Source organism: Onthophagus taurus, chromosome 11 (genome assembly GCF_036711975.1).
Source record: "Onthophagus taurus isolate NC chromosome 11, IU_Otau_3.0, whole genome shotgun sequence".
In the NCBI taxonomy this organism is placed as follows: Eukaryota; Metazoa; Arthropoda; class Insecta; order Coleoptera; family Scarabaeidae; genus Onthophagus; species Onthophagus taurus.
This window is the reverse complement of record NC_091976.1, coordinates 13,145,484-13,167,282: the sequence shown is the minus strand read 5'-3', so window position 1 is coordinate 13,167,282 and position 21,799 is coordinate 13,145,484. Positions and strand designations below refer to the sequence as shown.

General features: G+C 36.1%; 1 protein-coding gene across 1 annotated transcript in view; it reads left to right on the top strand.

Moving 5' to 3' along the window:
* LOC111422109 (cadherin-related tumor suppressor fat) overlaps positions 1–21,799 on the top strand; it is a 123,217-nt gene that overhangs the window by 89,257 nt on the left and 12,161 nt on the right. The window contains exons 7-13 of the mRNA XM_023055323.2: positions 3,364–3,672; positions 10,439–10,672; positions 10,727–10,928; positions 11,723–11,910; positions 11,972–12,537; positions 19,858–20,228; positions 21,069–21,526. Coding sequence (XP_022911091.2) covers positions 3,364–3,672; positions 10,439–10,672; positions 10,727–10,928; positions 11,723–11,910; positions 11,972–12,537; positions 19,858–20,228; positions 21,069–21,526 — 2,328 coding nt within the window. The remainder of the gene's footprint in view (positions 1–3,363; positions 3,673–10,438; positions 10,673–10,726; positions 10,929–11,722; positions 11,911–11,971; positions 12,538–19,857; positions 20,229–21,068; positions 21,527–21,799) is intronic.

The following is a 21,799-nucleotide window of genomic DNA, read 5'->3' as shown; positions in this document are numbered from 1 at the left end:
AGAATGGTTGTTCTCTGAATTTGTCAATGTGAATTAGTCTTATGTTCTCAAGTGAGTCATTGACATACGTCTATAATATTTATATTAGAATGTGCAAACAAATTTTACATAACACTAATCAGTGTATATCACCCTATCAATCTTGATGATTTTTATTATTGAACACCATCATAACTCAAAAATTATAAGCTATGTAGATAAATGTTTTACATAAAAATGACTTATAATGGACCAAACCAGATAACCTTATAATTCCTAACCGGGCATAGCACAGTTTTAACGATATTCTAGTTAACAAAGGAAAATCTTAAAAATATTAAAATTACTATTTTCGTTATTAAAATCGGCATTAAGTTAAAAACAAAAAGAAATGGAAAGAAATATTTTACATATAAATTGTTTGCAACGATCCAAGAATACATAATCCATAACCGGATCTAGTTCAATTGTAACAATATTCTAGTTCCACAACGATAATCCTGCTTGAATAATTTTTATTATTGAACTTCATCATAACTCAAAAATTATAAGCGGTGGAAATAAATGTTTTACATATAGCTTACTTATAATGGACCACAGAGGCATAATTTATAACCCGATTTCAATCAGTTATCACTATATTTTAGTTAAAAACTGAAAATCTTAAAAATATTACCTTAAGCCAAAATCTAAAGAAATGGAGAAAAATATTTTGCATATAATAAAAATATCATTGCAAAGAACAATGATCCAAGAATACATAATCCATAACTAGATTTAGCCCATTTATAAGCATATTCTCGATAGGAAGTAGAAATCTTTAAAATGGTAAAATTCATGGATTTCGCTATTAAAGTCGGCCTTAAGGTCAAAACTAAAACGAATAGGAAAATGTATTTTGCATATAAATTGTTTGTATTAAACCAAAAATACATAATCTATAACCGGATTTAGCTCAATTGTAACTATATTTTAGTTCCAAGGTTATAATCCTCAAAACATCGAAATTGAGGATTTCCGTTATTGGTCTCCATCGTACTCAGAAATTATAATCAATGGAGAAAATTGTTTTACTTATAATGGACCAAATCCATAACCAGAATTAGCACAGTCATAACCATATTCTAATTGTATCTCAAATATAATTATTTACGTGAAGAGGACCAGAAAAATTACACTTGCAGACGAAGCTTTTAGTCCTTATTTATTCAGTGCACGTTTTTTTAACTTTACCGGCCTCTCATCAAAGCATTTAAGATTTTTATTTCATAAAAAATTAAAATTTCTCAAAATATTGTTTTTAATCTTAGTTTTACAGATAAAGCGTGGTTAAACACTCATAAATAACGTCAAGGTTGATTGAGAAACAATATCTATATAGATAGTTGTATGTATAGCTTTTTCAATAACTTGATTTCTGAATTCTAAGTCGTTCTTCGGTCCATCGAGAATTAGAACGGCAAACAAGGACTGTCGGTAAACATGCCGGATCATTTAACTGGGAATTATCGCCGCGCCACTAAATTCTTTGTAAACGTCGTCCGTTCGCTCGAGCTCTTTATAATATCCGATGGCTCCGCGGCGCGTAAGTCGTAAAAGTTTTTACGGGAAAATTTCGAAACTCGCGCTTTACTAGCCATAAACTATACGTAACCATGCCACCTAAGTCGTCAATTGAAAAAGGAGAAGGAAGAAAAAACCGTACTATATTTCTTCATATTTCTATGTCGACGAACGCGACGTAGAATCAATCGTCTCTTCCGTGCTTCGTCCAATCAACCAGAACGAGACGGGAAACCCATCGAACGGAGACGGACTTCTTGCGCTGTCGAATGTAGTACCGCATAAAAAGCGGACTCTCATTTCGCCAATTATTAATGATAATATAATTCGGGCGCGGAATAAATAATTAATTTATAGGTATGGTCGTATTGTGTGTTAATGAACGTACAGAAAAACATTCCAAAACATTGTTGCGCGTCGTTCTTCTTATGCCGTCGGGAAATTCTACCACTTTAAATACTTGCATGTTAAAATGTCTATCTAATTTTAAGTATTAAACCTCATCTTAAGTATTGTGGTTTATTAAATGATCAAACCAGTCGGATTTGAATATTAAATTTACTATTTAGTGCTTATAAGCTGTCATTTATATTTAAGCTATGAGCTATGTTAGCGATAACTTTTTTTTTGTGTCGAGACTTAAACAAATTGAATAATTAGTGAGGACTTAATTTGATTTTTTATTAAATCTTTGAAGAATAATATATATGTGTATGGAGGTATGGAGAATCGTTATTTTTTTGTTGTTCCTCGGTTAACCACAGTAATTAACATTTCCTAAAAATTTAAATCGATAATTAACCGACGAATTATTCGGAATGTCCGCACTAAAAAGGGACCGTACGGGGAGCGATACCGTCGATATATGTGAAGAAGGCCCCCGACGTCGCCGGCATCTTTTGGTTCTCGGAATTGTCGTAATCGGCAAAAAGCGTGCGCTCACCACAACTGAAAATCGCCCTGAAAGTCGCGTTCCCGACGTTGACGGGGTCATCCACAGCCCGTCGTCGTCCGCGTAGGCTGCCAGAGGGCGCGCGCGCGGTCTCTACTCGCGGCCGTAATCTTTCCATCGGAGGCAGCCGCATCCAGAAAGAAATTCAATCGTGATCTATCGATTTAGCCGTTAACCGGCCGAAGGTCTCTGAACCGCACCGAGATATTGTCGATAGGTGAGGCGACGAACCTCGGACGCCCGTCGTCGACCGCAAAACAATCATATTTATTTTATAGCAAGTCGCCAAGAAATAGCTTCAAGCTTTTTACAATCTAACAAAATTACAAATTCAAGTTACAACATTTTAACATTAAATAGTTTGGGGAAATGAACAAAATGAGATTTTGATCAAGTTAATTTTAATAGTAGATAGGTAATAAGTTTCTTGCTGTTGATGGAAAAGGTGAGGTTTCTAATGTGAGGTGGAGAGAGCGTTCGAAAGATGTGAAAACATGCCTCCCGAAGGTAAACGCGGCGCAATTCGTCTCAGCGCATTAATCAACAGGCCTGGACTTAAAATGTATTTCTGTCAACCGGCTGAAAAAACAAATTACTCCACACACACAGCGGCCGCTACAGCTGCGGCGGCGGCGAGCCGGGACCGCCATTTTGAATTCGATTCGGCAACAATGGGGCTCCTTTTTTGACCTCCTCCTCGCCCTCCGACTTGTCGTCCCTGCGATTCCGACAGCAAGAATTTGTTTTTCTACCCGTCGTTGCCCGCCCGGTTATTCGCTAATGGCTAACGCGTCCGACCGCTGCTCCCTGCGAAAATCGCCCTTAATCGATCCGATTTTACTTTAACACTGACATTTTGCCTTTCACAGATCCACATTACCGTCTTGGACAAGAACGACAGCCCTCCCGCCTTCGAGGAAGGCTCGTTACTCTTCAACGTCTCAGAAGACATGAATGCAGGCCTCTCGGTGGCTACGATTAGAGCGGAAGACCCGGATACGCACGGAAAATTACAATATACTCTTATATCTGGCGGCGACAACAGCTTTTCCTTGGACCCGCTCAACGGTGTCTTAACGTTGACTGATTCACTAGATCGTGAAACTAAGGACTCGTATCAATTGACGATCAGAGCAAGCGATGGTGTTCAACATACCGATACCACTGTGGTAATACAAGTAAGTAGAGATCTAAAATCTGAAAGAGAGACAGAAATTTGTTTTAAACGAAATACAAAATATAAACGTGAATGTAAAATTGTTTTTTTAAGTTAAGTTACTGACAAAAAGCTTCTTAATGTTTTCAGTTCCATATGTTTCCTAAAATCATTAGGTGTGATAAAATCCAGTTTAGAAAAGGTTTATAAAAAGTTTCTTTTTTTGTCCTTCTGATTAGCATATCTAGCACCTGTTCTAACGACCAATAGAGTATAAAAAATAGATAAAAACAGCTCAGTTTACATTAATTTACATCGCATATTTTATTGCTGCTTGCTTAATTTTTTCATCGATGTTTTCTTAATGAAATGTTATTCTCAGTTTAAACATATCTAATCATCGCCACTAGAATAATTTATTAATTTTCGATATAATTAACTAAGATTTTATCTTCCTGAGAGTTTTGTTAAATTTACGTAAGAATGTATATATACATAAATTGTTTGCGAACTTTAAAACTTTTTCTTGTAATGAATTCATAGAGGGTTTTTTTATGAAAACGAAAAAATTAATATCTCTAGAAATGAAATCTCGACTTCATAATGATGTGTAAATGAACAATACCAAACAGAAAAGTCTGATATTGTGTTATTTTGGTATTAGTAAAAAATTGTCGAATTCTGAAAATTACTGAAGCTTTATGAAGCATAATGTAATTATACTATTTTTTAATTCGGAGGAGTGTTTTCAAATTGAAGCGCCAAAAAGAAGGGCTGCTATTCGTCAGTTTTAAGCAAAAATTACACTAGGAAAATTCGAGATGTTGCCGGCCGCCTAGAAACATTCGGGTTAGCCGCACGTCTCTCAGTATGGCTAAACCAGAATGATTCTAATTCTAGGTCTTGTGTTAGTTCTAGTGATAGTGCTAGTGCAAAACTAGAACTAACACTAGACCTAGAACTAGAAATGTTAGGAGATAAGTAATATAAAATAGACCTCTTCACCTCTAAGTTTTTTTAATAATTACCTTTATTTACTTGGTACTAGTTTCGACATACTAACATGTCATCAAATCAGAAACTACAAAACAATACAATAATTATAATGATCTTAAAAAAAAAATGCAAAATTAGAACGATATTACAAACCTATGGTGTGTTTGTTAGCTTTAAATATAAAGGACAACTAGGTGATTCCATTTCTAATTACAAACAAAAAGAAAACGCTTTGGATTGTAGCGGTATCTATTCTGTTAAATGTTGTATTGTCCTGCTATATGTTGGTCAGACCGGTCGAAAATTACAAAAAAGATTATGCGAACATAAAACCAGATGTACTTCGAACATTTGCAAACATAAATTACATTGACTATAACATTGATTGCGAAAATGCACAACTCCTACACAAATGTAAGAAAGGTTTGAAAATGAATTTCCTGGAAATGTTCGAAATCGATAAATTTAAGGATAATGATAACTATCTTATTTTAAACGATCAAATTGAAAACTATTATAAACCATTTCACGCCTTTTTAAAAAAAATAATTTCCTCTAAAAATATCTTACTGTGATATTTTTATTCCATCTTAGTAACCGGTTTTAAATTTTGTTCGAAGTTGATTTTACAGTTGTATTTAGAGTTCAATTGTGTCTCTTGTTTAAAATAGTTATTTTCGTGTTTCTTTCTGAAAAGATGTTTTATATTAACTTAGAATTTTGTTTGTTCAGTGTAATTTTTTAACTATACGACTTTATGCAGTTTTATTATTTTTAAAGATCATTATACAGGTGTCCGGAAATGACCTGTACGGCAGTAGACCACAAGTACCTTGATCAAAACGTATGATAATTTAACTCAACTTATCTATATATAAAATTGCTTAGTTTAGTCGCTAGAGGGCTTTAAAAATTCATAATGAATCAAAGATAAAACGCTAAACGAAAATTTGTTTACACTCGTAAAAGCGTCCTTACATCACTCATTCGCGTTTGTAGGGATTTAGAAAATGTTTTTTGTGGCTAAACCGTTCACCCAACTGAAATTTTGTAAGAGCTAGTGTAAAACTAGAACTAACACTGACCGAGAACTAGAAACATTCATTAGTTCATTAGATACTTTCTAGTTCTAGGTCTAGTGTTAGTTCTAGTTTTAGTTCAATAAAAATATGTAACATAGTGATATTTTATGCTAACTAGCGCTACCTACCAGCAACCGTCTTAAGAGAGGTACAGTTATTAGTGAGAGAGGTCAGCATTAGTCTAGTTTTATTTGTTATTCAGCGCTAGATTATTGTATCTATATTTTTATTAAGCTATAACAGACACTGCCTTCCCCGTATTAATCCGTTATTTCGAGGTTTTAGTGTAATGTCAAATTATATTAACATGTTGCATTTTATGTGGGACAAAGTAAGTAGGTCGCCCTGCTTTTTTTTATGTTTAAACAAATAAGTAATTAAATTCGTAACTACAGTTTACCTCAAATTCTCTCTGGTTTTAAAACTCCCGCCAAAAAATAGCTTTGAAAAATTACACTATAAACGTGACTTTTCATTTTACTCCTTCGAATTAAAAAATAGATATTAGAATAAAACTGTGGAGTTAACAAAAAGTCGCTGACGATTTATTCATAAAAACTAAAAAATGAGAAAAAGCTTAAATGAAAGTGTGAATTCTTTTCTTTAAAATGAGATATACTAACTGCCATTTATTTGAGCAGATTTAATATCAAGAAGCATAATCTAAAACACGAAAATTTAGACTAATTTAACTGTTAGAATACATTTATTGGAGTTAAAAACATCGCTCAAGATTTATTTATGAAAACTAACAAATGAATATATTTCTAAATCGAAGCTTGATATCCCCTCTTTATAATGATGTGTGCCATCCGACATTTATTTGAACATGTTAGATGGACAGTATCAAAATAGAAAAGTCTGATGTGGTGTTATTTCGGTGTTAGTAAAAGTGTCGACATCAAAAACTAAAATTGAGAGATAAACTAAATTTGTAGGTGTAAAATTCGTTCGGAATAGATGAAGATGGTTTAAAATGAACCCTATCCCATAAAAAATTCCAGCCTGGAAAAATTAAATGAAAATAAATTAAATGCAAAAGCGGGAAATTCAAACACCTTACAATCATTGTTGAACGTTCTGTATATTATTTCTTTTTCGTAGTCTCCAGCGACTTACAGCCGATACATTTCATGTTACCAAAAAATGTTTATGTATGTATGCCCGTGTTTTGTTAATACCTTCATCGAAGACATTTCAAGCTCACCACTTTTTCCTTTAAGAAGAATACGATGCCGTTAACATTAGATCGATTAAAAACCCCGAGCAGGCCAAAATTTGCGATTGTTTGACGAAAAACGATTTTCCTGGAATATAAGAAATCGTTAGGAAAATTTTCTTTATGATTCTGAAGAAAGAAGCGACCAGAAATATAATGCCGTTGAAATGGGATCGATTAAAAACCCCGAATAGGCCAACATTTGCGATTGTTTGAAGAAAAACGATTTTCCCGCAATATAAGAAATGTTAGGAAAATTTTCTTTTTGATTTTGAAGCAAGAAGCGACCAGGAATATAATGCCGTTGAAATGGGATTGATTAGACACCCCGAACAGGCTGACATTTGCTTATGTTTGAAGAAAATCGATTTCTCCGGAATATAAGAAATGGTTAGGAAAATTCTCTTTTTGATTCTGAAGCAAGAAGCGACCAGGAATATAATGCCGTTGAAATGGGATCGATTAGAAACCCCGAACAGGCCGACATTTGCTTATGTTTGAAGAAAATCGATTTTTCCGGAATATAAGAAATGGTTAGGAAACTTTTCTTTTTGATTCTGAGGCAAAAAGCGACTAGGAATATAATGCCGTTGAAATGGGATCGATTAAAAACCCCGAACAGGCCAAAATTTGCGATTGTTTGAAGAAAAACGATTTTCTTGGAATATAAGAAATCGTTAGGAAAATATTCTTTTTGATTCTGAAGCAAGAAGCGACCAGGAATATAATGCCGTTGAAATGGGATCGATTAAAAACCCCGAACAGGCCAAAATTTGCGATTGTTTGAAGAAAAACGATTTTCTTGGAATATAAGAAATCGTTAGGAAAATATTCTTTTTGATTCTGAAGCAAGAAGCGACCAGGAATATAATGCCGTTGAAATGGGATCGATTAGAAACCCCGAACAGGCCGACATTTGCTTATGTTTGAAGAAAATCGATTTTTCCGGAATATAAGAAATGGTTAGGAAAATTTTCTTTTTGATTCTGAAGCAAGAAGCGACCAGGAATATAATGCCGTTGAAATGGGATCGATTAGAAACCCCGAACAGGCTGACGTTTGCTTATGTTTAAAGAAAATCGATTTTTCCGGAATATAAGAAATGGTTAGGAAAATTTTCTTTTTGATTCTGAAGCAAGAACCGACCAGGAATATAATGCCGTTGAAATGGGATCGATTAGAAACCCTGAACAGGCTGACATTTGCTTATGTTTGAAGAAAATCAGTTTTTCCGGAATATAAAAAATGGTTGGGAAAATTTTCTTTTTGATTCTGAAGCAAGAAGCGACCAGGAATATAATGCCGTTGAAATGGAATCGATTAGAAACCCCGAACAGGCCGACATTTGCTTATGTTTGAAGAAAATCGATATTTCCGGAATATAAGTAATGGTTAGGAAAATTTTCTTTTTGATTCTAAAGAAGAAAGCGACCAGGAATATATTTCCGTTGAAATGGGATCGATTAGAAACAACAAACAGGCTGACATTTGCTTATGTTTGAAGAAAATCGATATTTCTGGAATATAAGAAATGGTTAGGAAAATTTTCTTTTTGATTCTGAAGCAAAAAGCGACCAGAAATATATTGCCGTTGAAATGGGATCGATTAGAAACCCCGAACAGGCTGACATTTGCTTATGTTTGAAGAAAATCGATATTTCCGGAATATAAGAAATGGTTAGGAAAATTTTCTTTTTGATTCTAAAGCAAAAAGCGACCAGGAATATATTGCCGTTGAAATGGGATCGATTAGAAACAACAAACAGGCTGACATTTGCTTATGTTTGAAGAAAATCGATATTTCTGGAATATAAGAAATGGTTAGGAAAATTTTCTTTTTGATTCTGAAGCAAAAAGCGACCAGGAATATATTGCCGTTGAAATGGGATCGATTAGAAACCCCGAACAGGCTGACATTTGCTTATGTTTGAAGAAAATCGATATTTCCGGAATATAAAATGGTTAGGAAAATTTTCTTTTTGATACTGAAGCAAGAAGCGACCAGGAATATAATGCCGTTGAAATGGGATTGATTAGAAACCCCGAACAGGCCGACATTTGCTTATGTTTGAAGAAAATCGATTTTTCCGGAATATAAGAAATGGTTAGGAAAATTTTCTTTTTGATTCTGAAACAAGAAGCGACCAGGAATATAATGACGTTGAAATGGGATCGATTAGAAACCCCGAACAGGCTGACATTTGCTTATGTTTGAAGAAAATCGATTTTTTCGGAATATAAGAAATGGTTAGGAAAATTTTCTTTTTGATTCTGAAGCAAGAAGCGACCAGGAATATAATGCCGTTGAAGTTAGATCGATTAAAAACCCCGAACGGGCCGAATTTTGCGAAAGTTAGAAGAAAATCGATTTTCCCGGACTATAGGAAATGATTAGGAAAATTTTCTTTTCGGATTTGAAACAAGAGGCGACCATGAATACGATTCTTTTTATTAAATTCGGTAATATCTTAAAGACCAAAATCGGTAGCATTGAAAAGATGGTTTAAACTAACTCAAAATCCATTTATATAAACAATTCCAACCTGGTTATGGATATGATGTAATTATTAAGCAAATATTCCCAAAATTTCAAAATTAACGAATTTCTTTATAATAATTGATTAGGTATAATCTAAAAATGATAATTTATGGAGTTAACACACTACACGTAAATTTTGTTCATATTGACTCAAAAAAAGCATAATCAATCTTTAATCTCAAACTTTACTAAATAAACAATATTTGTTATTAAAAGTCATGAAAGTTATTCTGAAAGTGGATCAGAGTGAATGCCAAATAAAGATTCATTAACAATTTAAGTTGGAAGTAGGTAAATAACTTAAAGTTTGATTCTGTACTTTTATACTGGTTTTTATTTAATATAGAATTTAAGTCTAACTAGTTTCGGCCCTTGGCCATCTTCAGAGACTATTTCTTATTCTTTTGTTAAAAAGATCACATATCAAATTTGAAGGTCAGATTATTAGTTATTAGTACATGCGTGGTAAAAATTGAAATATTATTGAGTAAAATAACGCAACAATAGTACTGAAATTTTCACCTCGTCCCACCTATTTTTTTTATTACTTTATTTTTATTTCTCGGCGATGATCTCAACACAATATACATAAATACTCCATCACCGTCCGGGTCGTACATCCATACACATGTCCGTCCATTCATGCAAAATACGACGATTTATTTCGTGCCGGGCCCGCGCCGCGCCGCTCCGTTCTATTTGGTGCGCCGCCGCGCCGTCGGCGGAGCGAAAAAGAGACGATGGCGACGGCGGTGGCGGCGCATCATTAATAACGCGCAATCCATCGAAGCCTTCATATCTTCGGTCCGCCACCGTCCGCCAGCAGGAGGACCGTACCAGCAGGCGCGGCGAACACAAAAATCGAAACATGTTCCCGTCGACGGCCGATTAATCACGCTCCCGGTCCCGTTACGCGCCCGAATCTTAACTTGTTCTTCGTCTTCTTCAACAGGTTACGGACACGAATGATTCTCCCCCGACATTTACCGAAACGGCGTACTCGTTCGATGTTCCGGAGAATGCTCCCAGAGGATCTCGTGTTGGACAGGTGAAAGCTAACGATGCCGACTTAGGATTTAATTCACAACTGACCTACTCGGTCATTAGCGATTGGGCCAATGACGTGTTTTCTTTAAATCCACAAACCGGAGTCTTTACTTTAACATCTAAACTTGATTACGAGGAGGTACAACTAAATCATGTTTTTTTTTATCTAAAAGTATAAGTTTTTAATCTTTAGGTACAACATTATATCTTGGTGGTTCAAGCACAAGACGCCGGTCATCCATCTTTGTCCAGCACTGTAACAGTGTACTGTAACGTGTTGGATCTAAACGACAACGCGCCGGTTTTCGATCCGATGTCTTACAGCAACGAGGTCTTCGAGGACGTCGTCGTCGGAACCAAAGTGTTTTCGGTGAGCGCAACGGACTTGGATTCAGGTAAGTTTTCGATGAATGGGGTTGAGAGATGGATACGCGGCGTGGCTCACTGGCGAGGTCACGACCATACGGGGCGATGTGAATCATAAGGTCCGAGCGTTGCTGGGGCCCATGTCAAATACGCGGCACGACAATGGGGGCCCGAGCGAACCGGAGCAAATCTGTAATAACGCTGTCGCTCCTATGCCCCGGAGTCGTGTTGCGGTCTGCGCTGCGCCGGGCTCGATTTTTTTAAAACCGATCAAGTTGAAGGCTCTCTCGTTGCCATTAGGTTCGTTGTAAACTCCAACGACCTGGGATAGTTTTAAACCATTTTGTTGTAAAGTAATTCGTTGAAAACATTTAATTCATTTCTTGTTCATGTTTTTGTCAGTTTCATATCGCATGATATTAAAGTAACTCTATAGCTACCAGTATATGTACAAGCCTCGCTTCCCACAGTCTTTCGCATAACAATAACCCGGGACCGGTACCAGTCAAAAACTATCTCCACTCCGGTACCTGGCTAAATCATCGGTATCTGCATATCAAGGCAGGTCTTAATGGATTCTTTGACATATATTCCCGGTACGTTATGAGGCCGTTGCGGCGTGTCTCGGTCGGAGAACGTGGGCGTACCGGAAAACACGGCGCAGCGCCGCAGGACAAACGCGGTGGAAAACGAGGGAGTGCCCACCGTGAACAACTACCGCCTTTGCTCCTCCTGCTAACGCCCGTTAACGGGAACGAGAAATACCGAAAATATTTCTCCCATTGGTTTCAAATCAAACCACGATATCTTTCCATTATTACAGGTAATAACGGAAAGATCACGTACAGCATAGTTTCCGGCGATGATAGAAACGAATTTAAGATCTCTGAAGACGGCACTGTTTCCACGGCGAAACTTCTCGATAGAGAAACTCAAACGATTTATAATTTGATTATAACTGCTACGGATAAAGCAACAACACCACAAAAAAAATTATCGTCTAGCGCACAGGTATAAATAATGACCAATAATATACATAATGAAAAACCAATTTATTTTTTTTTTATTTAAGGCTACTATTACATTAAAAGACGTCAACGACGTATCCCCCGAATTTACGTCATCAAACGAAACATCAATCCTAGAAAATATCCCTATCAACACCGTCGTAATGGCAATTAAAGCCCAAGATAAAGACGAAGGTAGAAATGGTTACGTCGAGTACTACTTAACGGAGAATTCCTCAAAAGGGGTGTTTTCTTTGGGTCCAGTCGACGGATTACTTAGAGTTGTTGGTCGAATTGATCGCGAAGTTAAAAGCAGTTATTCTTTAGGGATTATAGCCAAAGATAGGGGAGATCCGTCAAGGTCGACGAAAGGAAGGATTTTAGTGAAAGTTTTAGACGAGAACGATAATAGTCCGACGTTTGATCCGCGTCAATATAGCGCATCGGTTGCCGAAAATGCTTCTATCGGTGCTAGTGTTTTGCAAGTATCAGCAACTGATATTGATGAAGGTCTAAATGGAAGGGTTCGATATTCGATTAGTTCAGGAGATGATAACAGGGATTTTAGTATCGCTGAAGACACCGGGGTAATCCGTGTGGCGAAGAATTTAAATTACGAAAGAAAATCTAGGTAAGAAATTTTCTGTATCTATAATACTATCTATCTCCAATTTCTCATATCTTATACTTAAACCTATTTAAGTTCCAAATTTAATAATTATTATAATAAATTTATATCTGAATAACATTAGTAAATACTTTTACAAGTATGTTTTTTATCTTATATGCCGTTATTTTTTTTAAATGCTATCATAATTGTTCAGATGTTATAAGAAGGATTAGAACCATAATTCTTTATTAGATTCTCAATCTTACCTAATTTAGTATGTTTTACTCTATATTCCAATGCCTATTTGGAGTGTTGCTCCGTTTCTATTAAATATTTACTGTTACTGCCCCGAGTCACCGGAACACCCTGTTTCCGGTGACTCGGGGCATAAAATTAACCTCATATACTAGAGCAAAAATGATGACGATTCGTGAAAAAAAAAAATTATTATAAAAGTCTTCAAATGGCCAAGATATGGGCCATCAAAGATCTGAAATTTTAACACATTTTTCTAAATATTTTCAATACCATTTATGGTAGAGCGTTGAAATTTGGTACAGGGTTAACAAATATCAAGCAAAATCATTGAACCAATTTTGATTTTGATCGGGCGGTGACAACCATGCTATACAGATGTTCAAAAACACTCCCGCCGGCATCAATGTACGCTTGATATCGCCGTCTTAAATTAAAGCGCACTCTGCGGATAACATTGATCTCAGTTCGAAGTTGATCAAATAAAGTAACAATTCGCAACCTCAGTTGATCAACTGAAGTTATTTGAACGCAGTAAACTAGCGATTTAACGCGTCCCCATAAATAAAAATCTACAGGTGTAAGGGGCCAACTTATCGGTGCACCTACTCCTCGTCCAATTCATCGTCTCGGAAAACGTTCCCTCAGAAATTCTTGGACAGCCTGTGTGCTATGCGTAGGAGCACCATCATGCATATACCACATTGCTTGCCTTGTGTTTAAAGGAACGTCATCTAAAAAAATCATCTAATTCCTCTAAATGTCGCCTGTATGTATGTCCATCCAGCCTTGATGGCAAGAAAACGGGTCCAATAATTACATCGCCCACAATGCCAGCCCAAACGTTAAGAGAAAATCTCCATTGTGATTTCCAAGTTTTCTTAAATCTTGGATTTTCGTCCGCCCAACTATCTAAATTTCTTAAATTGATGATTCCATCTTTAGAAAAAGTGGATGCATCTATAAAAAGCACTTTTTCTAAAAATTGATCATCAATTTGGATTTTTTGCTGCATTATTTGGCAATATTGCAGTCGCAGTAGGTAATCAGCCAGTCGAACTTCCTGAATTTTGTAGCAATGAAATGGATAAAGCTGTTGCTCGTGAAGAACACGCCAGACAGTTGTTTTTGAAGTTAAAAAATGCTTCGCCATATCCAAAGTACTAGCTGTAATATTTTCATATATTATACAACAAGACGATCTAAAATACTCGATAATACGGGACGTATTGCCTGAAACAAACCAAATTTCAACGCTCTACCATAAATGGTATTGAAAATATTTAGAAAAATGTGTTAAAAGTTCTGAACTTTGATGGCTTTTTGATTGATTGATATTTTTTCACGAATCGTCATCATTTTTGTATATGAGGTTAATTTTATGCCCCGAGTCACCGGAACACCTCGTATAATAAAATTAAACGATGGTTATTTATTAAAAATTAGAAACATTTAAATGCAATTAATTTTCATTACTTGGAGGAGTGTTGAGAGTGAAAACCGACTGGACCTGGAAGCACTTCCTATACAGGATGGTCCATTTGACGTGAGACAAGCGATTATCTCGAAAACGGTTCATTTTGCATAAAAATGAACCAAATGAAAGTTGTTCTGTGCGAAAGGGGAAACCATATGACGATAACATTTTTGACCTTGACCTTATTTTCAAGGTCATGAAGGTTATGACCAATTTTTTAAATGGCCCTATGTTTTTGATTGCAAAATCTGAATCTCTGGATAAAAGTAAAACAATTAAAAAAAAACACAAATTACCGTGTGCTTTTGCCAGTATGACGGAGAAACATCTTTTGTAGACAAAATCTAAATAATTTTTTTATTCAAATAGTTTTAAATATTGTTTATTTATTAAAAAATGACTATAACCAACAACAAATATAAAATTTGTAATAAATGTTCAAATATTACCCCACCCACTTCAATACATTTATTAACCCTTCTACTAAAACTTTCTTTACATCTTAAAAGGTTTTCTTGGCTACTATTTCTGCATGCATTTCTTATCCGCTCTTTCATGTTTTCTGGCGTAGTTGGTACTTCGCGATAAACATTATCCTTAAGGACGCCCCACAAAAAAAAATCAAGAGATGTTAAATCAGGTCATCTGGCAGGCCAGGAAATTGGACCTCCCCTTCCAATACATCGCCCAGCATAATCCCGATCTAAAGCTTCACGTGCAATATGTGAATAATGTGCTGGACACCCATCATTTTATGCCACACCAAACATTAACCGACCAAGGTCGTTGATGATCTACTTCACGCAACCATCACGGAATTTCAACACTCCAATAGTGCATGTTATGTCTATTGACTTGTCCTTTTTTTTGTAAAAGTAGACTCATCCGAAAATAGCACGTTACCAAAGAAATTGACGTCCAACCGCATTCGTTCTTGTGCCCATTGACAAAATATTAATCGATTTTCAAAATCACCTCCATAAAGTTGTTGATGCAATGAAATGTGGTATGGGTGATACTTGTTGCGCTTTAATATTCTTAAAATGCTGATCTTCGATATTTCGGCGTCAAATGCAAGTCGTCGAGTGCTAACTTGAGGACCTCAACGCTACCTAATACCGCAATTTCTTTTTCTTCTGTAGTTACAGTTGCTCGCCGAGTTCTTTTTCTTGATTCCACATTTCTTAAATATATATTACTTTTTCTTAAATAATATTCTAAGAATTACTAAAGACAATGTATGGAAAATGTTTAAAAACTCATACATCTTATTTGTTCTTGCTAGATTATAAACGTTAGTTAATTGTTTCTGAAGAAGTTTAAATTTTTTTCAAAAGATGTTTTGCCGTTGTATTGACATAACTGCTGAACCACCTTAACCTTGTGTGCGGCCGTTGAGTCCTATTGGAATGTTCAGGGGCGTCCATTGAAGTGAGACTGGCTTCAAGGAAGCACTGTCTTCATCAAAATCTCATCAAGGTGATTCTGGAAGTTGATCTTGACCCCCACAATAATTAATCCACAAAAATCAGCGGTGTCTTCCCGATCGAAGACACTCCGGCTCAAACCATGACCTGACGACACTGATTCGCTTCCTGAACAATTTGCGTGAGAATTCTGTCATTTTGGCGGTTTATTGGTTGTTCAATCGTGAATAACTTCTTATCAGTGAAGTGGACATCTTTGATTTTCGGCAGGGAGAAGCATCTTAGAAGATCATGACATTTCTGAAGGCGAGTGGTCTTCATCTGTTTTGTTAAAGAATGAGCCTTTTGCGTCTTGATGCTACGAAGCCCCAAACGATGTTTAACTATCCTGTGCACAGATTCACACCTGATATACTCATTTTTCTGAGACACCTCTTGGAATTCTGACGGACCTTGTGCCGAACACGCTTGACCATGGTGGGAGTTACGGCAGTCTTTGGTATATCACTTCTAGGATGATCCCCGATGTTACCGGTTTCTCGATAATGACGGATTGTGTATTGGAGTCACCCCGGCCTGGCTCAGCCTGATAATCCTGGCACGGTCTACGTTGGATACCATTACCTGAAAACTCACAATCCTTTGAATTTTTGGAGGAGGCTTTAGTAACAATAAGACGAAGATGCGATCAAAATTTCACATTCATACAATAAAAACAAACAAAGTTACAACATCGTAAAGATAGGCTCCTGGCGACGCCCTGTAGTAAAACAGTTAGCAGAGTCAGGTATCTTTTAATTGAACCCTGAGGTTTTCCTTGCCTACCTAAGAATCACACGCAAATGCCAAACAGTGTAGATCAGTATAGGTACATTTAGTTAAGAATTTGTTAAATCAGTAAAACCTATAATTTCTTCATTCTTATGATTGGTTGTCTCAAGAAATCCGTAGACGATTTGGCACTATTTGACACAATCTACAGCAATATCGAAGAACAAAAAGAATGTTTTTACACCTAGGGTTTCTGGTACCTAGGTATTCTAATAAACTTTTCTGTCGTAATTTTGGGTTATAGTTGTCAGGCTTGGTTGAGCTCAATACTGTCTATAACTTTTCTGCAGATTTTTCGGTAGTAGTGGTTATTTTTGGCTAATATTTATCTTATAGAATTCTATTTTGAAATAGCGCTCCGTAAGACAGTGCGGAGTATTCTCTCTAATATCTCTCTCCTATTTTTTTATCCATAACTTTATTTAAGACGTCCAAAAAATTTATCTGATGTTTGAATACCATTATTTTACCGTGTTGCCATATAATAAATGTCTTCTCTACGTATCGTGGTTACAACTTTATCCAAGGACTGTTTTGCAAAACCGCTTCCTAAAGTCTTCTGAAATTCATTTACAGAATCGCTCGTAATTGGATTATTTAAAAAAGAAAAAGCATTTTGTTCAAAAGATACTATAGTACAAGGAATAGAACTTTTATCTGTAGCCTTAGCAGTATTTCAAATGCTGTAAATTGTACTTGACCTCAACTGCGGTCTTTTGGATTCACGGTTTCGGTAAAGAATTATATTATTAAGTTCCTTTGTTTATGATGTAGCAAATTCTCAAACTAAATGTATACAGGTGTCCCGAAACTCAACGTCAAGCGGGCACCGGGTGAGAGGCCAACCCATACCTGTTCTGGTAAAAATAAGAAAAAAATTCTATGTCTCTTAGTTAAGTAGTAATAGACATATTTTTGAAAACGTTAAAAATCGTTCCCGTACATCATATCTTTACGTACTACCCACACTGGTCCGTTTACAACTTTTAGTGGGACAAAATTGCAACTTTTTTGCAATGAACTTTAGTTTAGAATTATCGTCGGATTACTGGAAAAATAGCAAATAAAATCTCACTAGTAAGGGAGAAAACAACCCCCTTACTAGGGGTTTGTTTTGAAGGGGTTAAAAAAGCTTCGCTCAAATATTCTGAAAACTTGTGAATGTGTTAATATTAATCTTGAGAATACAGAAAAAATAGTAAAAAAAATATCATGATGGGGGTTGTTTTTGAAAGGGATAAAAATTTTATGTCTACAAAATAAAGTGGTAAACTATAAAAAAACGTTTCAAAAATGTAAAAAAGTAATATAAAAATATAATTCTAGAATATAATTCATAATAATTTCCTAATAATCTAAATCACCCTTATTGGAAGAGTCACTTTCCGAATCTTTATGGCTTTCTGATTGGGATTCAAGATTTATTGGCGAAGGTGGTTTATCAGGTGCTGGCGGGGTTTCTATTAGGTTCTTTACCTCTTCTGGTAATGTACCTACTTTTCTTTTAGGCAAGTCTCTCATGCTTGATATAACCGGATCCAATGACAAAAGGAGTGCGGGAAAAAGGTCTTCAATGTTCTGGTATCTATTCATTTTTCGGGTGTTATGCTCTCGATAATACCGACAATCTTTGTGTCGTGCTACTAAAGCCTCTTCACTTAGGAGACCAATCGGAAGCAGAAGAGTGTCAATGACATCAGCACCGTGTAATAATATTTTGTGAACACTTGCTGGCATGTACAGTTTCACAAAAAATTGCGCAGTTTCATGAGTATACTTGCGGAATGTCTCTGTGCGTAACTTGTACCCACAAGATATTGTTTCAAAGATGATAGCAAAACGACTAGTTAAGGTCGAACACCAGTAATTTTCGCTGATTTTCTTACATCCTTAAAAAATCGCCGAGCAGTATTACCATCATTTGTGGTTCCAGTGCCTTGCTTGACAGTATCAACCAGCAAACCCATTTCTTCCCGAAATTTGGAGATCACTTCGCGTTTCCTGTCTTCGAATGCATCTTTAGGTACTACGGTCAGAAATGTTCGCAATTTAATAGTGATTTTTTTAATAATGTATTCCTCATGAACCATGCTACTATAGCAGTCACAAATCGAACAACAAAAGTCGTTAGTTTTGCAAGAAAAGGTATTAGTTTGATTGAGTTAAGGTTGAAAGAATTTATGTCTATTCAGTTTGACACACGATTAACGTTTCACTAGTACTTTTTAGGAAAAGAAAAATGGCAAGTGTTGTAACATTTTGGAAACTTGACTAAACAGGCCATCTTTTAAAATTACTTGCCAAGGGTGTTGTACTACTCTTTTTTTTAGAAATCGTGTGTCAAACTTGATAAACATAAATTCTTTCAACCTTAACTCAATCAAATTAATATATTTTTTTTGCAAAATTAACGATTTTTGTTGTTTGATTTGTGACTTCTACAGTAGCATGGTTCACAAGGAATACATTATTAAAAAAATCACTATTAAATTGCGAACATTTCTGACCATAGTACCTAAAGATATAATCTACAGAACCGATTTTTAACGTTTTCAAAAATATGTCTATTACCACTTAACTAAGAGACATGGAATTTTTTTCTCATTTTTACCAGAACAGGTATGGGTTGGCCTCTCACCCGGTGCCCGCTTGACGTTGAGTTTCGGGACAACCAGCGAAAACAATGAATTGTATAATCATTAAATAGAAAAAATTCTAATTCTTCCGTTTGATGTGTTTTAATTTGTGCATAGTTTTGGGTGTTCGTGAACTCGTGGATTTCAATAAACAAGAGTCAACGTGTGCTTTTGTTGGTGTTATTTTCGTATGGTAAATAGACGCTTGGCAATAATTTCTCGTTGTTTATTGTGTCCAATCGGTGATCTTCCTCTGATAGTTATCAAAACAGGTACTCTGGAAGTTCATAGCATTTGATTGTAAATTATAAAATGACAGTACATATTACAACGCAGGAATTTTTTTTCAGTTTTCATAAATCTTGCGCTAGTAAATGACATAACTTTACGATCTCGGTAGAGTATGGCTTTTATGTCACTTTTACTGGCGTAGGTTTGGAGGATGAATGTTTTCACTAGCTTTTGCTTGACACCCTCAATGTGGCCTATTGATTATTTACGAAGTAGATTTGATGCACATTTTAGTTTTAACTATATCTTCTTTTGAATCTAATTTTTGTGTCGATTATAAAAACCGACTTCTCACATTCTCACAGCTGCAAGATATAAATAGCTTAAAAATGCGTAACATTTGACATAAAAAATAAGATATAAGAAATATTTTATATCTTACAATTAGTTTTTTAACATCAACTAATTATTATTTATTATTAAGGTATGTGTTAACTGTTCGTGCCGAAGACTGTGCTGCCGATTTAAATCCAAAATCTTCGGCTCGTTCGGATGCTGCTGAAGTGAAAATATCGGTGTCAGACATCAACGATAACCAACCGACGTTTTTGGACTCTCCGTACTTGGCTTATGTCATGGAAAATGAGATTCCACCTTACGGTGATCACGTTATTACTGTTAAGGCATACGATGCCGATACGCCACCTTTTAATTCCCTGGTACGATACTTTATCAAAGAGGGTGACACGGATTTGTTCAAAATCAACGCGTCCAGTGGTGAAATATCTTTATTGGGTCCTCTGGATCGAGAAATTCGTTCGGAATATACTCTTAGTTTAGTCGCAATGGATACAGGTGAGTTGATAAATAATTTAAAATGTATTTTATTCATCTATAACCGGTTATTTTTAATTCCTTTCTTCAGTTTTATACCTGGGCCCTTAATAATTGAGGTGTATGTAAATTTTGATGTATCTAAAGAGCGTATGTATGGTGCGATTTCAAGTGTATAGCCGGATTGTTCCATTGTTCCTCGGGCGCTTACCAAAAAGGGGGGCGAACTATTTTGGGACCCCGCCGCGTCGCTTTAATGACACGATGAGTTATGGGCCGCAATAAAATTATACGCCGGCGCGGATCGCACCGTCGCACTTCTTGGGCGTCGTTTTGCGGTCGGGCTTCCCGCGTTCAACTGTGGCCCGGAGCACAGGAGCGCCGCCGATGCGTCGTCCGTCGAACGCGCTCCGATGATAAATTTCGCCAATTTCTGGCAATACATTATCATAAATTAGAATTTTGGACGTCGCGTCCGCGCAATTATCGGCGACTGCGCGGCCGCATATTTTTCGTCCTTTGGCAGATGTGTCAAAACTGTGCAGAAACGCGCCCGGGCGATCTCAATAAATCCACTTTGATTGTCCCGCGATATACGCGCGCGTTATCCTTACCACGCCACGCAACCAACCACCCCAACCGAAACGTTAAGACCCGTCAGGTTTTTTTACCCAGTTCGTTCGAGCTACTCCTCAACGATACGGCATACTTTCACGTGCTTTGGTCTCCTGCTGCCCAACAGGACTCGTTTACCGGCGTCATTATCTTACTTTATTGAGTACATTAAGCTGAAACGGTCTCTTTTACTTCTCCTATACTTTTTTTTCTCGAAATCTGAAACGTTTCCTTCCCGTCTTTAAGGTTCACCTCCCCTCACCGGCACCGGAATAGTCAAAATAATCGTACGAGACGTCAATGACCACAGCCCGGAGTTCAAAAGACAATCGTACGAAGCTTGGATTCCAGAAAACGTTGCTTCCGGAGCTTGGGTTTTAGCACCTACAGCTACAGATCTAGACGAGGGCCTAAATGCAATGATTAAGTATAGTTTAATTGGAGATAATTCCGAAAGATTTTCGATCGACCAATCTACCGGAGAAATTACCACTACCGTTCCACTCGATAGAGAAGAAAAATCTATTTATCGATTAACTTTGGTGGCTAGGGATTCTTCACCAACAGAACCTAAAGCTACATCTGTTAATTTAACCATAATGATTAGTGATGAAAATGATAATTTCCCAAGATTTTCGTCTGGAATTTACAAAGTATATCTTCCTGAGGATATTAAAGAAGGACAATTTGTTTTTGGAGCAAAGGTAAATTATATTCTTTTCTAAACTATTTTTTTAACTTGTTAATTTTAAATTGCTAATATTTAAAAGATTGTATCTCTAGAAATAACTGAGATATCCTGATGAAATAATATGCAGTTTAACGAAGACTTAATCCAGATAAATCTCAATACATATTACGATTTTTTGAATCCATCTTTACGTAATATTGATTATTTTTAAATTGTCAATTTTCAAAAGTTTGTAACTTAAGAATAAATAGAGATATCGCCATGAAATATGACGGATTTTAAAGTA